Genomic DNA, 15,625 nt, shown 5'->3' with positions numbered 1-15,625 from the left:
AATTTCAAACATACTGAAAAATTAAAAGACTTTTACAGCGAATAGCCTCATTCTCACCACCTGGAGTCTACAGTGAACAGTTTACCGTACCTGCTTTGCCACATACCTTTCCATCCAGTCGCAGTGTTAATTTTGAAGGTGAAATTAATGAGTAGCTGTCGGGGTGCTTGGTACAGTGCCTGGCATGTAGTAGGCGTCTTTCTGGAAGGTGGGGGTGGAGGAGAGGCCCTGTATCCCTGGTGGGCGCTGAGCGTGACAGAGGAGAGCTGACCTCCCCGTCCCTACCACCTCCAGGACTTCGGTTTCCACAGCCGGATCTCGGAGCACCTGCTGGATGTGGGCATGCTCTCCCCTGTCCTGGATGGAGCCCGCTGGGAGGTGAGTCTCTCTAGGGCTGGGCTGGAGCCTCACTTTTGAGGATAATCAAGAGCTGAGTCCTGCCCATCCCAGGGTGCATTTCTGGGAGTTCTCTCCCTTCTGATTCATTAAGGCAAGGCCCTGACGGTGCCTGTGATGGGGCTTCCGACATACATGCTCTGTTGCTGCCGTGAATTCAGTCATTCCATGTCCTCCACCGCCATATATTTATCTGTTTATCCAGTCACTTAGCAACTGAGGGCCGACCACTTGCTCCCGTGCAAAGCGCTGTGTAGTGTGTGGGTTTCAAGGCACTTCCCAACCTGGCCCATCCAACCTCTGCAGCCTCATCCTCAGCCCACCGCCCATGACCCGGCTGTGCCCACCACTCGCCGTTCCCCTGGGGCCACACCCTCCACCCCCTTCACCACTCTGCCCGCTGGGCTGCTTTTCCTTTTGTCCCGGCAAGCTCTTTCTTGGTCTTGGAGGTCCACCTCTGACGTCACCTCCTCCAAGCACGATTTATCGTTCCTTCCCTTGCTCCCCTTAGTGCTGCTGCTTTTGTTTTATGGTTCTTTGTCTCCCCTGCCAGATGTAAGCTCAGACACAGACCCTGTCCTTAAGGAGCTTGAAGCCAAGATCATTTTTGCCTCCTCTGTAGGGTTGTTGAGAGGAGAGCGATTCTGACATGTGGTCTTTGCAAGTCTGAGCGGGCATTTGGTTTGGGTGAAACAAGGTATTTAATGTGAATCAGGCCTGGGTGCCCTTAGTGAAGCGAGTCCTGAGACAGGATGGAGTTACAAGGTCGGTTGCATTTGTGCCTGACATGTTCTTCTCGGTTCTGCTGGACCTTGGTCCCCACCGTCTGCAGCACTGCGGTTTGGAGGCCTTGAAGGGCACAGACAAGGCCAGGTGGTGTTTGTCAGGAAGGCTTTGGAGCAGGTGATTTGAGAGACACCTTGCTGAGTAGGCCGGGCAAGGTGAATTTCCATTGCTCCGTCTCCAGAATCTGGCCAGCATTAGAATACTTGGGGGGCTTTAAAGAAGACAGATTTCTAGGTCCTGCCTAAGACCTCATGAGGCGAGCAGCCTCTTTTTGGGCCATGCCACTTGGTATAAAGCAGTAGCAGGGCCTGGCTTGCATTTGGTTCTCATGAGCACCCTCTGGCAGCCGCCCTGGCAGAGGGGGCCCTAAGCTGTATCTCATGACCAGCGTGGGGCAGCGCTGGGTGCTCAGGTTGGCTGACCGCATGGAGCCCTTTGCGGGATTGTGTCTGCCCCTCACTTCAGGGCACGGAGGGGCTGAGCAGGGAGGTAGAGCTGGAGGGACAAGAAGCAGCCTCTTTGTGGGACGGATAGAACCATAGGTACAGTCCCCTTTGTCTTTCCGGGGGGCACTTGTCCATTTTCCATATTCTCTGGATCTCTCCCAAGGCCAGGGCCAGCACAGAAGCTTAGAACTGAGCTAAATTAATTTTTGTTCACTTAAACATTTTTTATGCATCTTTATTGAGATCTAATTGACATAAATAAACTGGACACATATACATGGTACCATTTGATAAGTTTTACCATATGTATACACCTTTCAGGTCACCACCACGGTCAAGATAATGATTATAATGAATTACAAACATGACGAATTTTATAATAGGTTACAAAAAATGACCATAAAATTATTTCAAATAATACAGAAGGTCAAAGTCTTCTACTTCCTGCAGCCTTACTCCCTCCCGCAGGTAGGGACTGTTAGTTTCCATTAACATTTTTCATGTGCCTTTCCAGAAAATTTTCTGTACACATATAAGCATGTATTTATTTTCTATTTGTTAATCTTTTTTTTTCCCTACAGAAATTGGAACTGTGCTATTAAAAACTGCTTGGCAATATGCTCTTCAAATTCGAGAATAGACCCTTAACTGATTTCTGTGCTATTTCAGGTCTGCCCTACTCCTCTTATTGGTTGCATAGCATTCTGCTTTATGAATGCACTGTGACTTACTGGGATTTATTAAACCAAGGACTGCATCATAAACAAAAAACAAAACCCCGGAGCTAAGTTTAGGTTGGGGAAGTGGTGTTTCGAACAGTCTTAGGCCGGAGGCTTAGAACGTGCTTGTGTCTCCCCTTTCTGAAGAGTGCCGATATGCCTGATTTCTTTGTCTGGTTCCTTTGACTCCCTTTCTCGGGCAAAAATGTCTAGGGAGCAGGTAAAAACTCTGCTCAAAAGACCTCTGTCTGCGTACTTACCCAAGGTGTCCCTTAATTCTGTAGCTGGGGGCTAGTTGAGTTTCTAGCAGAAATATGGAAGGTGAAATAAGAAGGAAATAGACAGGCCTTGTCTGTAGCTTGTCCTTTCTGATTCAGGGCTCCGTCCGCCGATATTAATTACAATCACTGCACTTTGTTACCCATCTTGTATTTTAGTTTGTGAAATAGATTGGCCTGTGTGATTGTTTTTGTTTTTGTTTTTCCTTGAAAAGAGAGGGGGAGCTGTCTGCTGAGCTCGTTGTGAATTGTAGGGAAGACAAGTTGTGAGTTGAGCTCTGGAAGGGAAGGAGGTGGGGTGGGAGAAGGGCGGCCCGCCCCGCCATTGTCTGCGGTCTCTGCCCGGCTGATGCGATTAGGAGTGGCAGCGCTGGCAGGGAGCCCTTCTGCTGCGGGCACCAGGAGGCACTCCCAGGCAGCATTGCTATTTTTCATGTAATCTGGGGGAGCTGGCTTATAGTTCAGACCCATCCAGATGGCAGAGTCGGCCACAGCTGCCGGGGCTGAGGCTGCCAGTGGAGAGGTGTGGGGGGCTGGGGGCATGGGGCTGGGGACACGGAGGTGTGCCAGCCCGGCTGGAGCCCTACTGGGGAAGATGGAGTGAGCTGTCTGTCTCCTGCCCCACATCTCCTGTTAACCCTCGTGTCCCGGAACAGACAGGGCTCCTGTCAGTGTGACAGAAGGAGTGCAGGTCCTAGGATGGGGACTGGCACTGGCAAAGCTGGTTTCTTCTGTGTTTTGTTTTTCCTCAGGCTGGGGAAGAGGAGAGGGGGTATGAGGAGAGCTCGTATTTGTGGCATTATGCCTTCTTTTGGGCCGGAGTCGGGCTTTATGTACGTGATCTCATTTAATCTTCACCGGAAGCCCTGTGAGCTCTGGTTTGCTATCCTGTTTCGTAGTGGAGGAGGTGCAAGAACAGAGGGCTGAGTCCAGGCTGACTGCCCTACTCTCCCCGCGTGACCTCACCCCTGCAGAAAATACGTGAATGCATCAAGAATAGTCCTTTTTCACCAGCTTGCTAAATTTGCCTAGACGCCTAAGCTTTAAAAGGAGATTTGGGGTTGGCTTTTTTTGTTTGTTTTGCGCTGTCTGGCTGGTAAAATCCCTGACTAGGAAGGGGCATCATTGTCTACCGATGGGACCTGGGTGTCGGGGGAGCAGAGGAGCGCCCCGTCTTCCTCCCTTCAGGTGCCCACACAGTTCCCTTCTCGTCTGGAGTACAGCTCTCTGTCATTTCACCAGGTCTCCATGTCTCCAGGGTCCTTCCTCTTTGACGCACTTGTCTGCTGTGCCCAGTCTTGTTCGCTTAATTTGAGCGTCCCCGATTATCACTGGCACTGGTGGTCTGGGGCCTCTGTGGATCTGGGGTGTTCATGGATGGCTCCGCTTTGTACAACTGGCAGTGAAGGGTTTCCAGCTGCAGAAGGCAGCATTTTCTTCTTCTTATGTGTTCTGCTTCAGCCTCTGCCTCTGCCTGCAGTGGCCTTAGTGTCTGACTCATCCTCCCCAGGCCAGCAAGCCTGGCCCTGGGAGCAGCTGTGAGCCTGGGGGCTTAGCCAAAGCCCCAGGGCCTTCACTGTGCAGTAGGAGACCTTCTCTTCTGCATCCCGAGTGGTCCTCACTCACCAAGAGCCACCTCTCAGTGCTTCCTCCTGGCATGAGAGTCAGTTGGAGGATTAAAGGACCCAATGCAGACCCCCCAACCCCCAAAGTATACACTTTCCACTGCTACTTGCCTACAGGCCCAGAGGTTGGGGAGAGAAGACAAGGATGCCAGCCAGTCCAGCCAAGATGAGCTGCAGAGCAAGAAGTCCAGAGGCTCGGAGAGGTATAGTGCGTGGGAGGCCACCCTCAGGGACTTTGGGATGACGTGGACTTGGGCAGAATTCCTGGCTTTGGTCTACGTACCTCAGTGTGCTCCTGCCTGAAGGCAGATGGTGAACTGACTGGATGGCCTTGCAGAGTCTGCGTGTGTGCGTGTGCGTGTGCGTGTGCGTGTGTGTACGCAAACCAAGTCAGGAGTGGGAGGTACTGCTGGAGCATGTGGGAGTACTTTGTGCCCATAGCACCATTGTGGGGACAAGGCTCTGTCCTTTTCATCAGATTGGATGAAGGCTTGCGTGTCCCTGCTCGTGGGCCAGGGCTGGATAGCCTGCTCGAGGTCCGGGGGACCATGTTAGAGGGTCGGTAGTGCAGCTCAGAGCTCCGAGCCAGGCCTTACCACATCAGAAATGGCCGTGGCTGTGTGTGTGTGTGTGTATGTGTGTGTGTGAGTGAGAGAGAGAGAGAGAGTGAGAGAGTGAGAGAGATTGAGAGACAGGAGCTTCCAGCTTCTTAGCCCTGAGCCCATGATAAGAGAAGAGCTGCCACCCTGGAAGGGGAAGCGGGTGGTCGTTATACTCTTTGGACCCTGAAAAGCTATCAGCATTCTTACTTGAAGCCACAGCTTCCTGCATTGCCTATAGTCTGACCGTTGGAGTCTGGCTTCTCTTTTTCTCCCTCTTTTCTGCTCAGTTCTTCCATCATCACCCCCCACCCCCAACACACACACACACTCTCCCCGGCCCCAGTGATGGCAGGAATGCATACACCTGTGAGTGTGCCCCGCTCTCACTCCTGGGCCAAGCAAATGCAGCCCAGGGACCTGGGAAGGCTGAATGTAGTCCAGGCAAAGGGAGAGCTCCGGGGGGAGTTCCTTCGTCCTGCTTTTCTGGCTGCTTTGGCCTCCGTGGGCTCTCCATGGAGGTGGGGCCCTGGCTGAGGTCCAGCCCGCAGGAGGCATGGACCTCGGTCCCCGTACTCCACTCCCCAATTCTCCTGCTGCTGTCTGAGTGGAGGCCCTGACTCTGCTGCTCTGCCCAGGTTATCTCCTCCTCTTCTGCATGGGGAGCGGCTCCAGAGTCCCCTTCACAGCCAGGCCACGGATGAAGGGCCCCCGCAGCCCCTGGAGGAGCAGCTGGAACAGAAGGGGGCAGAGGAGCCTGGGGAGGGCTCTGCAGGCAGCCCCACGCCCCCTGGTTCCCTGCAGAGGTAAGGGTGGGCTGGAAGCCTCCCAGGGTGGGCGTGGCGGGCTTGGAGAGGTGGGGAGAGCAGGGGGCGGGGTTGCAGCCTAAGCATCCGCCACAGACATTTCTGCTGAGTGTTTCACACAAGCTGGAGAGTTAGGAAATCTGCCTCTTCCTCGTCCTTGGCCTACAGCTAAAGTCGGGGTGCACAGTCTGATTAGGGGAGCTTAGAAACTCTGGAACTAGCAAGTATGTCTTCTGACCCAGCTGCCCTCCTGCCAGGGGCCGGGGCAGAGACTGCTGTCACCCTGGACTAGACTGTTCCTGCCAGGGGGGCCATTTCCCCCGGTCCCCACCTGCCAGCCCCCTCCTTCCCAGCAGGCATCCCACTGCTAGTCACTCAGCAAGCCTGTGGGGAGCCCTGCTGGGTGCGGGGCCCAGGGCTTCCCTGAGGCCAGCTGAAAGGACCTTCACTCCCTAGCCTGCTCCAGAGCCGGTGTAGACTTGCTAGTTTGTTCCCCTGGCAAGAGAAAGACGCTGGTCTTAGAGCTCATCTGGTTGGAATGAGTCACTGGGGGAGGCTGCGTAGCAGCCGTGTTTAGTTGGCAGCATCCGCGGAACTCTGCTGTGTGCAGAGCCTCTCCTGGGTGCCATAACCATTCTGCATCCCACCTGGGACGTGAATCTCTGGTCCTTCAGTGTAAACTGCTCGGGGAGAGGCAGGGAGGGGAGCTGGGATCTGAGACCTGAGATAGGGAAACCACAGGTCTTGCCAGGGCCGCTGCCTCCTTTGTCCCCATCACAGACCTTTGACCCTGAATGGGGTACACCTGGAGCCTCTCACCTTCCTCTGGCTTTAACACAGTTGCTTCCTTGTTGCTGTCAAGGGAGGAGATCCCAAGCCCACCTGCCGCCCACCAGAGGGGCGAGGAGCAGTGCTCCCAGGCTGAGGGGCCGGGCCCTGGGCAGGATGAGGCCGAGGGGCCCAAGGAGAAGGTGGCGGTCGGCCCCACCCTGCCAGTCTCTCCAGAGGCGTAAGGGCCAGTTTTCACATCTGTCCCTGCCCTGCCCTGCATGTGGATTGCTTCAGTGCCCATCTGGTCTTGGACGGTGGGGAGGGCATGCTCTGGCTCCGGCTCAAGGAGTGGAGTGGGGGGAGAGTGAGCGAACCCTTGGTTCTGCGTGCAGCCTTGACCCCTAAGCAGCCCCCGGGGCTCCCCTGGTCAGCACCTGGGCTACGAGGCTGGAAGCGAGGGGGAGGGGGTAGGGTATCTCCTGGGTCATTAGCAGAAACCTGGTAAAGCGTGTTTTCCCCTCTACCAAGCATGTTCTTCTTTGAAAAAATTATTGAGGTATTTATATACATGAAAGTACATACATCTGAAATGTCCAAGTCAGTGAGTGTTTACATACGTATACACCATATCACAACCACCCAGATCATTAGCAGAACATTTGCATCCCTCCTGAAAGTTTCCTCAGGCCCCTTTCCTCTCAGTCCACCTGCCCTAGGTCACCGCTATTCTAGCTTCTGTCCCATAGATTCGTTTTTCCAGTTCTCTAACTTCATATGAATGGAATTATCTAGTACACAGTATGTATCTTTAGTGCCTGGGTTCCAAGCTCAGCTGTGCTCTTGCACCAAGCACGTCTAAAACTTAGAAACCTTTCCGCTCTCCTCCCCTTTCTCACCCCTTTTAGAGATCAGGAACCTGAGGTTCAGGGAGGTGAAGTGATTTGCCCAAGGTCACGTCGCCAGGCGGTTGCAGAATTAGGACCCGAGCCCTCTAGTCGCCCGAGCCGTCGACTTCTGACTCTTGCTCTGTAGCCACCGTGCCTTTTCTCTGCATGGAGAGAAACGGGTGTCAGGGTGATACAGGTTTTCCTGTCTGTGAGCTGAGCAGTACAAGAGGATGAAGCGTCCTCAGGATTCGGGCTGACTGTTGGGCAGAGACAGGTTCATGCCCTGATTACTCACAGGAAGCGTCACCGAGAGCTGGCGGGGCACGTGAGTGCACAATCTCATGTCATCGCTGTAGCGCTGCAGGAGTGATGTAGGGAAGGGGTAGCCCGTTTTTCAGGTGGTGATATATCCCACAGTGACAGCTCTGCCCCTGAGGAATGACATAGCTTTCCCAGGTCCCCTGGGTGGCTGTGGGCAGCCAGATCAGGGTGCTTTTGATGAGGACAGGAGGTGAGTGGGGTTCAGAAACAGGACCCTCTGGGCAGAGGTCAGAGGGCATTTTCCCAGGGCTTCTGGCAGAGAAGCTGGCCAGTGAGGCTCCTCCTGGCTGCCTGGGCTGATGAGTCCCCTTCCTTTGTGTTTCTCCTCCCATCCCAGTGAGGCTGCCCCTGCTGGGGGGCTCTCTCCTGGACCACACAGTTTCAGTTTACACAGCGCCCTTAGGAAATGTCTTCTGTTCCTTTCCTAAGTCTTCTCAGGCTCCATAACTTCCTTGTTATTAATCTTTACAGCTACGTTAAGAATGGATTGATTTTCTGGGATTCGTGGGGAGTGGCTCTGTGTCTGTGCCTCATTTGTATCCATGGGATTTTCATTTATGAAGGTGACTGAGTGACAACACAGAGAGGCCCATGCCACTGAAAGAAGAATTTGTTCCTTATATTTCCAGAGAGAAGAGGGCATGCCACGCCAGGTGGGGCCACGTGGGGAAGGACCAGGCTTGGCCAGGAGGCCGAAGAGGCGAGAAGGAAGAGCATAACCCAGAGCCTTCATTGGGGTTTTCGTGGGAAGCAATGGGCGAGACAGGGTAAGTACCCTGAGCGAGTGGAGGGGTGGAAAGTTGGAATAATTTTGGAGGGCTCTGGGCCTGGTCTCTAGTTACCTGGTGCCTGGCCCTGGGTGATTTTGGGCGTGGGAAATAGATCAGGAGATGGTAGGGGGTGTAGGGATTGGTTGGTTTGCCTGTGAAAGACATACTCCCTTTGCTGTCTCTAAGGATCGGCTGATCTGGGAGGGGGCACCCTCTCCTTGACCAGCCAGCTTTTTCAGATGCCATAACATCATGAAATACGGAAAATAAAAAGCATGATTAGTAGAGTCTGTCACCTACATAGATATTGTCAAGCTGAATCAGGAGGAGTTCAGAGCAAAGGGCAGGTCAGGGAGTGCAGGGCTAGCAAGCAGCCACTGCTGTGCGTGCTTTGTGGCCAGAGGCCTGGGTCTGGGAAACAAGGGTACCCTTCCGTTTGTCATCCCAGCATCTTTCATGAGGTGTGTATAGAGAGAGGGTAAATGAATTAAAACAACTGGGTTGAAAGTGAGCGGAGACAAGATCCCTGATAGTGATCTGAGTTTTAGTGGTACCCTGGCCATTTCAGGGCCATGGGTATCATATCCGCCTCCCTCTCCTCCCTCCCTGCCCGCCTTCTCTCTTTGCTTTCCCTCATATGGCTCGGAGTAACTCGGTGGCCCGTCTGAAAGGACGACGCTCTTACTGAGCCTCTTCTTGGCCACTAACTGTTGCAAACTGTGTCTCACTGATGCTGATACCTGAGGAGTGGCCTAGAAATCGGACCTGCCTCTTCCTCTGGAGTCTTCAACTGCCCAGTTATCTCATAGGCTCATTCAGGCTCACTGTTTGACCGCCTCGGACCTAAGCTGGGAGTTTGGGACACTCGATCTTTAAAACAGGGACACGGAGGAGAGGCCCACTGAAAAGCAGCCCCATTTGCCTGTGTGCCAGACGTGCAGGCAGGCTCAGTGGTGCGTGCAGCCTGGGCACACACGGGCACGCCGGCTGATGCCCCATCTCTCCGCAGCATCTGTCCCCAGGGCTCCACACAGCTACGTAGCCCACAGGGGAGAGAGACATTAAAAGGTACCATCTCAGGGAAAAAAGATGATTTCAGCTCAGGCTGGAAATGAGTTGGAGGGTTGATGACGCTGAGAGCTGCGGGGGGAGGCCCTTTCCGAGGGCGGTATTCTCAGAGGAGGTGGCGGCCACGTCTTACATCTGCATCAGTCGGGCTGGGACAGGGGACTGAGAGGAAGCTGGGAATTGGAAGCGGGGAGACGGGCTTGGGAGCAGAAGAGAACTGAAGGCAGGACTCGAGACTGCTTCTGGTCTGAGTCATGATTTTAGGAAAGATCTTAATGATATTTCAGAGATAGCAGTAGCCTTTTGTGTCTTCCTTCTCTCTCTGGCCTCAAGGGGCTGAAATGGAATTCCAGAGCCCTTGTTTACTTCTGCTCTTCTAATTTGATCCCGCCCGCTGCCTTCTGTCTCCTGCAGTGTGGGAGCTGAGGGAGGAGGGAGTTTTACATCCCCAGCGGTGGACGGGGGACTGGCTCCCCTCTTGGGCTCTGGCCCCTCTTGTCCTTGATTGGACCACGCCCATATGCCGTTGGGGTCCACTGGGCCACTGTGCCAGGCCTGCCGCAGCTGGAGCACCGCGGGAGAAGATGGTGGTTGGGTGGCCAGACCAATTTCTGATGTAAGATTTAGGCACCTGGGAATGCCAGCACGTCCTGGCCTTTAGGAAAGCCGCTCTGGGAGGCTAAACACTTTATCCCGCTTATGCTTTCGTTGCTTAAAATGTTCTTGGGGTTTCTCTTTGGGTATCTCCTTTAAGAACCAGAATACAAGCAACATAACAGCCTTCATTATAGACATCTCTTTAACCGATACCAGTGTTCCTTATCTTACCACCGCCTTATGCATCCAGGTTAGAATTTCTTTTACACATTTCCAAACAGCGAATTCACTCTAAGCAGATGAAGGTGTGGCATCATCGGGGAGATATGGAGCCTGGCATCTGGTTGTGCTCTTGCTCCTGTCTTTGGCTTAGGGAAGGGTCTCCTGCCCGGCTCCCTTGGCAGAGTGGGGAGGACGGTTTCCCATTCCTGGCCTCCATGGACTATTCTAGGTCTCAGGGCTAGGAGTTCCTGCAGCGAGGAGACATGCTGCTGCTTCTCCCGCTAGCTCATACACACTGGCCTCTGTTCAGTTTGAGAGTCAGAGAGCAGCCCCTGGGGACTTCCCAAACTGCTGGCCTTGAGCCTCAAGTAGCAGGGAGAGCCCTGGTAGGGAGTCGGAAACAGGGCCATGAACCACTCTGGGGAGGAGTCCATGAGGGACAGAGCTCTGCTCTCTTCCTGCTGCCGCCAGCCCTTGAGCCACAGCTTGGGTGTTCACTCAGGCCACAACCCACCAGGTGCCCTGAGAGCCTCCTACGGGGCACCCTCATCCGCAGGCTCTCGGGGCCTTTGACAGCCACCGTGGGGCTTGTCCTATAGAACAAATGCTGCCTGTGTCTTCGAGAGGGTAGCCTTGCTGCCCGCCCTTGGGTACAGTGATTTGCACTTACGATTCCTGACCCTGGGCCCTCTGTTAGGGTTCCGTATGTGCTGTTCTGTATCTGTGTAAATCCTAGTGCCAAAAGGTGGGTGGATAGTAAACCTAGTGAAATGCTGCTTCCACCCTTGGCAGGCGATCTACGGAGCCTGCGGTTCCCCCAGAGCAGCTCTCAGAGGCTGCACTGAAGGCCTCGGAAGAGGTGGTGGCCCAAGGACTCGAGCAAGAGCAGAGGGGGCTCCTGGAGTCCAAGCGAGAGAAGATGCCGCGGCTGCAGGAGAAGCTGTGGCAGGAGGAGGAGGCGGCGGAGACCCTGCAGCTTCACCGGCAGAAAGAGAAGGCGCTCAGGTCCCGCCCCGCCCCCAGTCCAGCTGCCCCAGCTGTGCAGGGACACCCTCCTCCCACCCTGGCAGCCATGGGGATGCCCGGGGCCCCTCCAGGAGTGCTCCCCAGTGGCCCGTGTGGAGGGGTGGGCTCCCTGGCCAGGGCTCGTGCCTTTCCTCTTTTTGGGGAGGACTTGGGAGGCGTGATCATAATGAGGGTAGCTAACATTTGTTGAGAGATTACACTGATCCATATGCTTAATGTCTATTAATTTGTTCAGTCCTCGAATGGCCCTTACGAGGTGTCGTCATCAATTCTGTTTTGTAGCATCTATAATACAGACAAAGAAACTGAGGCACAGAAAGGTTAAGTAGCTCGTCCCAGGTATGGAGGCTTGTAAGCAGCAGAGCCCGGGTTAACCCAGGCGCTTTGTCTCCGGAGAACAACTACATCGTCCTCTCTCGGGAGTCAGGGCCCTGTTGGAACCCGCTGAGATTGGGAGGGACCACGTGAGGTGCTCTCGGACCCAGAAGTTTCTATTTGGGTTCCTACTCTTTGAGTAGCTGTCTGCGAGGCCCTAGACAAAGGCGACATGGAAGCCTGGGCTGGGCCCACGTGTACAGGATTGTGTGTATGTACGCTGGAGTTTTATTTTTATAGGAAGAGGCAGTTCAGGGCTGGCATGATGGCTACACAGAGTCACCAGGTCCCTGGTCTCCTTTCATGTCTCTGCCATCTTTAGTGCTGGGTTTTACTCTCAGGGTCTCTTTACAGTCCAGTATAGCTGCTGGATCTCCAGCCATCGTGTCTGTGCTCCAGGCAGGAAGATTAGGGGCACCTTCTAGCTCATTCAGTCCCTTTGAAGGCGCTTTCCTGGAAACTTTACCCAATAACTTCTGCTTATTCTTTAAAGGAGTTTTCCTGGAAACTTTATCCAATAATTTCCACTTATATCTGGCTGGCTACCCCTGGTTGCAGAGGCTAACTGGGAAATGTAGTCCTTCAGCTGGTCCTCTGTACCTGATAGAAAAAAAATCAGGGTTCTCTTAGTAAAGAAAAATGGGAGAATGGATATTGAGAAAGGTAGTAAGTAATCTCTGTCACAGTCCCCGGATGGGAAAGGTGCTACAAAATGATGTTAATATATTTCACTTACTTAGCAATTAAACTAAAGGCTAAATCTTGTCCTCTTGGACAGAACATCCGAAAGTGCTAGAGACTTGCTATTTTTCTATCATATGTAGCAAAGACTTACAAAAATATTTATGCTTAATTTAGAGAAACTAACAAAGCCAACACCCAACTACCCAGAGGGTTGGGGACAGTCTCTCTCATTAGCCCAACACAGGATCTACTGACCCTGGGTCCATCCTTATGTCACCCCTCCTGGATCCCCAGCCAGAGTGCATCCCAGAGGACAGATCTTCCCACAGCATCTTCCTCTTCCAGCCAACTGAAACTTGGGGCGGGGGCCCACCCAAACAGGGTGCAACTCAGCTTACCTTGAGAGACAGTGCCTGGGAGGAAATCCCCGTGGTGTCTCCCTGCCCACCTACCAGGCTCCTCTCTCTTCCCAGTCACCCTCAGCTGGGCTGACTGTGCCCTTTGTCCCTCCCCAAACCCCCCAACTGCAGAGGGGGCCTCCCAGAGACCTCTTAAGTCGTGGTGAAAACCAGCCGCCGAAAGTGTCCGACTCAGGGCCTGAAACACAGTAGTTGCTCAATAAATGATGGCTCTTGATTGTAAATATTTTCAGTCGAAATCAGTACAGTGTCAGCGGTCTTGACTAAGTGGTTTCTCTGTGGGCAGTGCCTTGCCTGGCTATCTTCCAAGTAGTTTATCACGAGAACCCTGTTTCTGTTTACGTGTGAGCCTTTCTGAGGGGTGGCGCCTCCTCTTTGCTGGGAAACTGCCACTTGGTAGAAATTTCTGGAAACCCCAGCTGACCTTGTAGCAAATATTTCTCGAATGAGAAAGCAGGCAGTAAGGCAGACAGGCTAACTCTCAGCTTCTTTAGTTACAAAACAAGGAGATTGAGTTTAGTTGTAAGATGAAGAGAGAGAGTTGTAAAATGCAGGACTTAACCTCTAAAGACCCTTCCAGCTCTGCCATTCTGCAGTGCTGCGTGTAACATTTGGCCACAGGATGAAGAGAAAGGGTTTCTGGGGAATCTAGGAGGAGGGATTTTTACTTCACTCAAATTTTCTGTCATCATGGAAGAGAGCAGTGGTGCTGATAACTTAAAATAGGAAATGAACCTAAATCTTTTCTGGCTTTGGAATTCACTCCAGAAGCTTTTCAAAGAAATTGTCTTCTGAATCGTGCACAGCACACAGCCCCTGGTCACGTGGGGGCCGCAGGAGGGTTGTCTGCTTGGGATGAGAAGGTTACTATCGTTAGTCTGCAAGTAAGATACCCCTCATAGATAATCAAAGCTTGCTTATAGTTTAGGCCTGTTGATACTGTTCAAATTCAACAAACATGCATTGAATACCTACGTCATATCTGTTACTGTGTTTGGCACTTAGGATAAAACAGGTTTTAAGACAAGACTCTTTCTCTGGAGAAGCTCCCAGGCTTGTAAGGAAAACACACATACAAAAGATTAATTAATTATGGTGCAGTGTGATGCGTGGCACCGAGCGGCATGCTTAAGAAAGGTCCTCATATAAAGTGTGTTGGGAGCAGAAAGGTAATTGATGAACTTGGAAAGACTTCTCTGAGAGGAGGGAGCTGGGTGTTGAACAAGGAACATGGGTTCATCAGGTAGGAAAGGGGATTCTAGACGGGGGAACCAGCATGAACAAAGGCCAAGAGGCAGGGAAGAGTGTAGTGGGGTTTAGAGGGGGTGGCTCATCTGCTGTGGCCAGAGCTGGGCTGGAGTCAGACTGGATCCCACCTTGAGTGAACGCCACCAAGGTGAACCTGGAGGCCGAGGGGAGCCTTTGGCAGAAATGCTGTGCTGGGATCATGGAGCCTGTAATCTGCTTCCGGCTGCGAAGAGCAGGTGGTTCATAGCCCCTCTAACCTGGGGAGGTATTAGAGGGAGGCAGCAGGACCCAGAGGCTGAGGTTAGACTCGTCTTTAAGACTTAGGAAGCTTCGGACTTCCCTGGTGGTGCAGTGGTTAAGAATCTGCCTGCCAATGCAGGGGACACAGGTTTGAGCCCTGGTCCGGGAAGATCCCACATGCCGCGGAACAACTAAGCCCGTGCGCCACAACCACTGAGCCCACGTGCCACAACTACTGAAGCCTGCATGTCTAGAGCCCATGCTCTGCAACAAGAGAAGCCACTGCAATGAGAAGCCCACGCACTGCAACGAAAAGTAGCCCCCGCTCGCTGCAACTAGAGAAAGCCCGCGCACAGCAACAAAGACCCAAGGCAGCCAAAAATAAATAATGAATAAAAAATAAAAAAATAAAAAATTAAAAAATTAAAAAAAAAGACTTAGGAAGCTTCACAGGCAGGCTACGGGCTTTTGGAGGCCGAGAGCCAGGGGTTATGCCTAAAAGAGGGAAGGCCTTGTGGTCCCGCCAACAAACTTGCCTTTCCTTTGCTTCACAGTTCCCTGACAGAGCAGCTGCAGAGAGCCACCGAGGAAGAGGAGAGCCTGGTGAGAGAGCAGGAAGGCCAGAGGCTGTCCCGGCTCTGCGCCCAGGTGCAGTGCAGCGTGGAAGCGGATGAGGACCAAATCAGGTGAGTGCGGGCTGTGGGCTGCCCGGCCCCCTGGAGGTCCACCCCCGCCTCCCCCAGTGCCCAGGCCCATCCCCACCCGCTTGTCTGCCCAGGGCCGAGCACGAGGCTTCCCTGCAGAGGCTGCGAGAAGAGCTGGAGTCTCTACAGAAGGCTGAGAGGGCCAGCTTGGAAGAGAGAAACAGGCAGACGCTGGAGCGTCTCAGGGAAGACATGGAGGCTTCGGAGAAGAGAGAGCAGGCCGCCCTGAACACGGAGAAGGAGAAGGCCTTGCAGCAGCTGAGGGAGCAGCTGGAAGGGGAGAGGAAAGACGTGAGTGCCCCCCTCCCCACCCCAATGTGATCCTGGGCTGCCTGGGGAGGAGCTGAGCGCTGAGGAAGAGGAAGCGCCAGCCTTGGGGCGCAGGGTGGGGAGCCAGGTGGAGAACGGGTGTCTGCGTGGATGGCCAACGAGATGTCGGGCCGGCTGTCTGGGCCTGTGTGGACCTGGCCTGTGCATTTGGGAAGATTCATGACTGAAAGAACTTAAACCAGACCAGAGCTCTTGAGACAAAGGGGCCTTGTCCTCGTCCCTGAGGGGCAGCTGTGAGGACCTCGCATTTCTCTCCTTTCCTCCCCTGCCTCAGAGTGAGAGGCTAGCCCGCTCAGAGGAGTTTTTTC

At 53.5% G+C, this 15,625-nt stretch overlaps 1 protein-coding gene across 12 annotated transcripts in view; it reads left to right on the top strand.

The window, feature by feature from the left end:
* CEP164 (centrosomal protein 164) overlaps window positions 1-15,625 on the top strand; it is a 71,353-nt gene that overhangs the window by 43,242 nt on the left and 12,486 nt on the right. For 10 of the 12 annotated variants that reach the window (XR_003427811.1, XM_027082211.1, XM_027082221.1 and 7 more), the window contains 7 exons: window positions 295-378; window positions 4,368-4,453; window positions 5,488-5,655; window positions 8,264-8,401; window positions 11,084-11,296; window positions 14,838-14,969; window positions 15,062-15,278. Coding sequence is in view for 11 of the 12 variants with exons in the window: in XM_027082211.1 (XP_026938012.1) it covers window positions 295-378; window positions 4,368-4,453; window positions 5,488-5,655; window positions 8,264-8,401; window positions 11,084-11,296; window positions 14,838-14,969; window positions 15,062-15,278 (1,038 nt within the window). In the remaining variant the exon portion in view is untranslated. The remainder of the gene's footprint in view (window positions 1-294; window positions 379-4,367; window positions 4,454-5,487; window positions 5,656-8,263; window positions 8,402-11,083; window positions 11,297-14,837; window positions 14,970-15,061; window positions 15,279-15,625) is intronic. The other 2 variants (XM_027082217.1, XM_027082218.1) reach the window with 2 other exon arrangements.

This window comes from Aethalodelphis obliquidens, unplaced genomic scaffold (genome assembly GCF_003676395.1).
Source record: "Aethalodelphis obliquidens isolate GAN/ISIS:26980383/991018 unplaced genomic scaffold, ASM367639v1 scaffold46, whole genome shotgun sequence".
NCBI classification, from domain to species: Eukaryota; Metazoa; Chordata; class Mammalia; order Artiodactyla; family Delphinidae; genus Aethalodelphis; species Aethalodelphis obliquidens.
The sequence above is the reverse complement of the archived record's forward strand: the minus strand, read 5'-3'. Positions and strand labels throughout refer to the sequence as shown.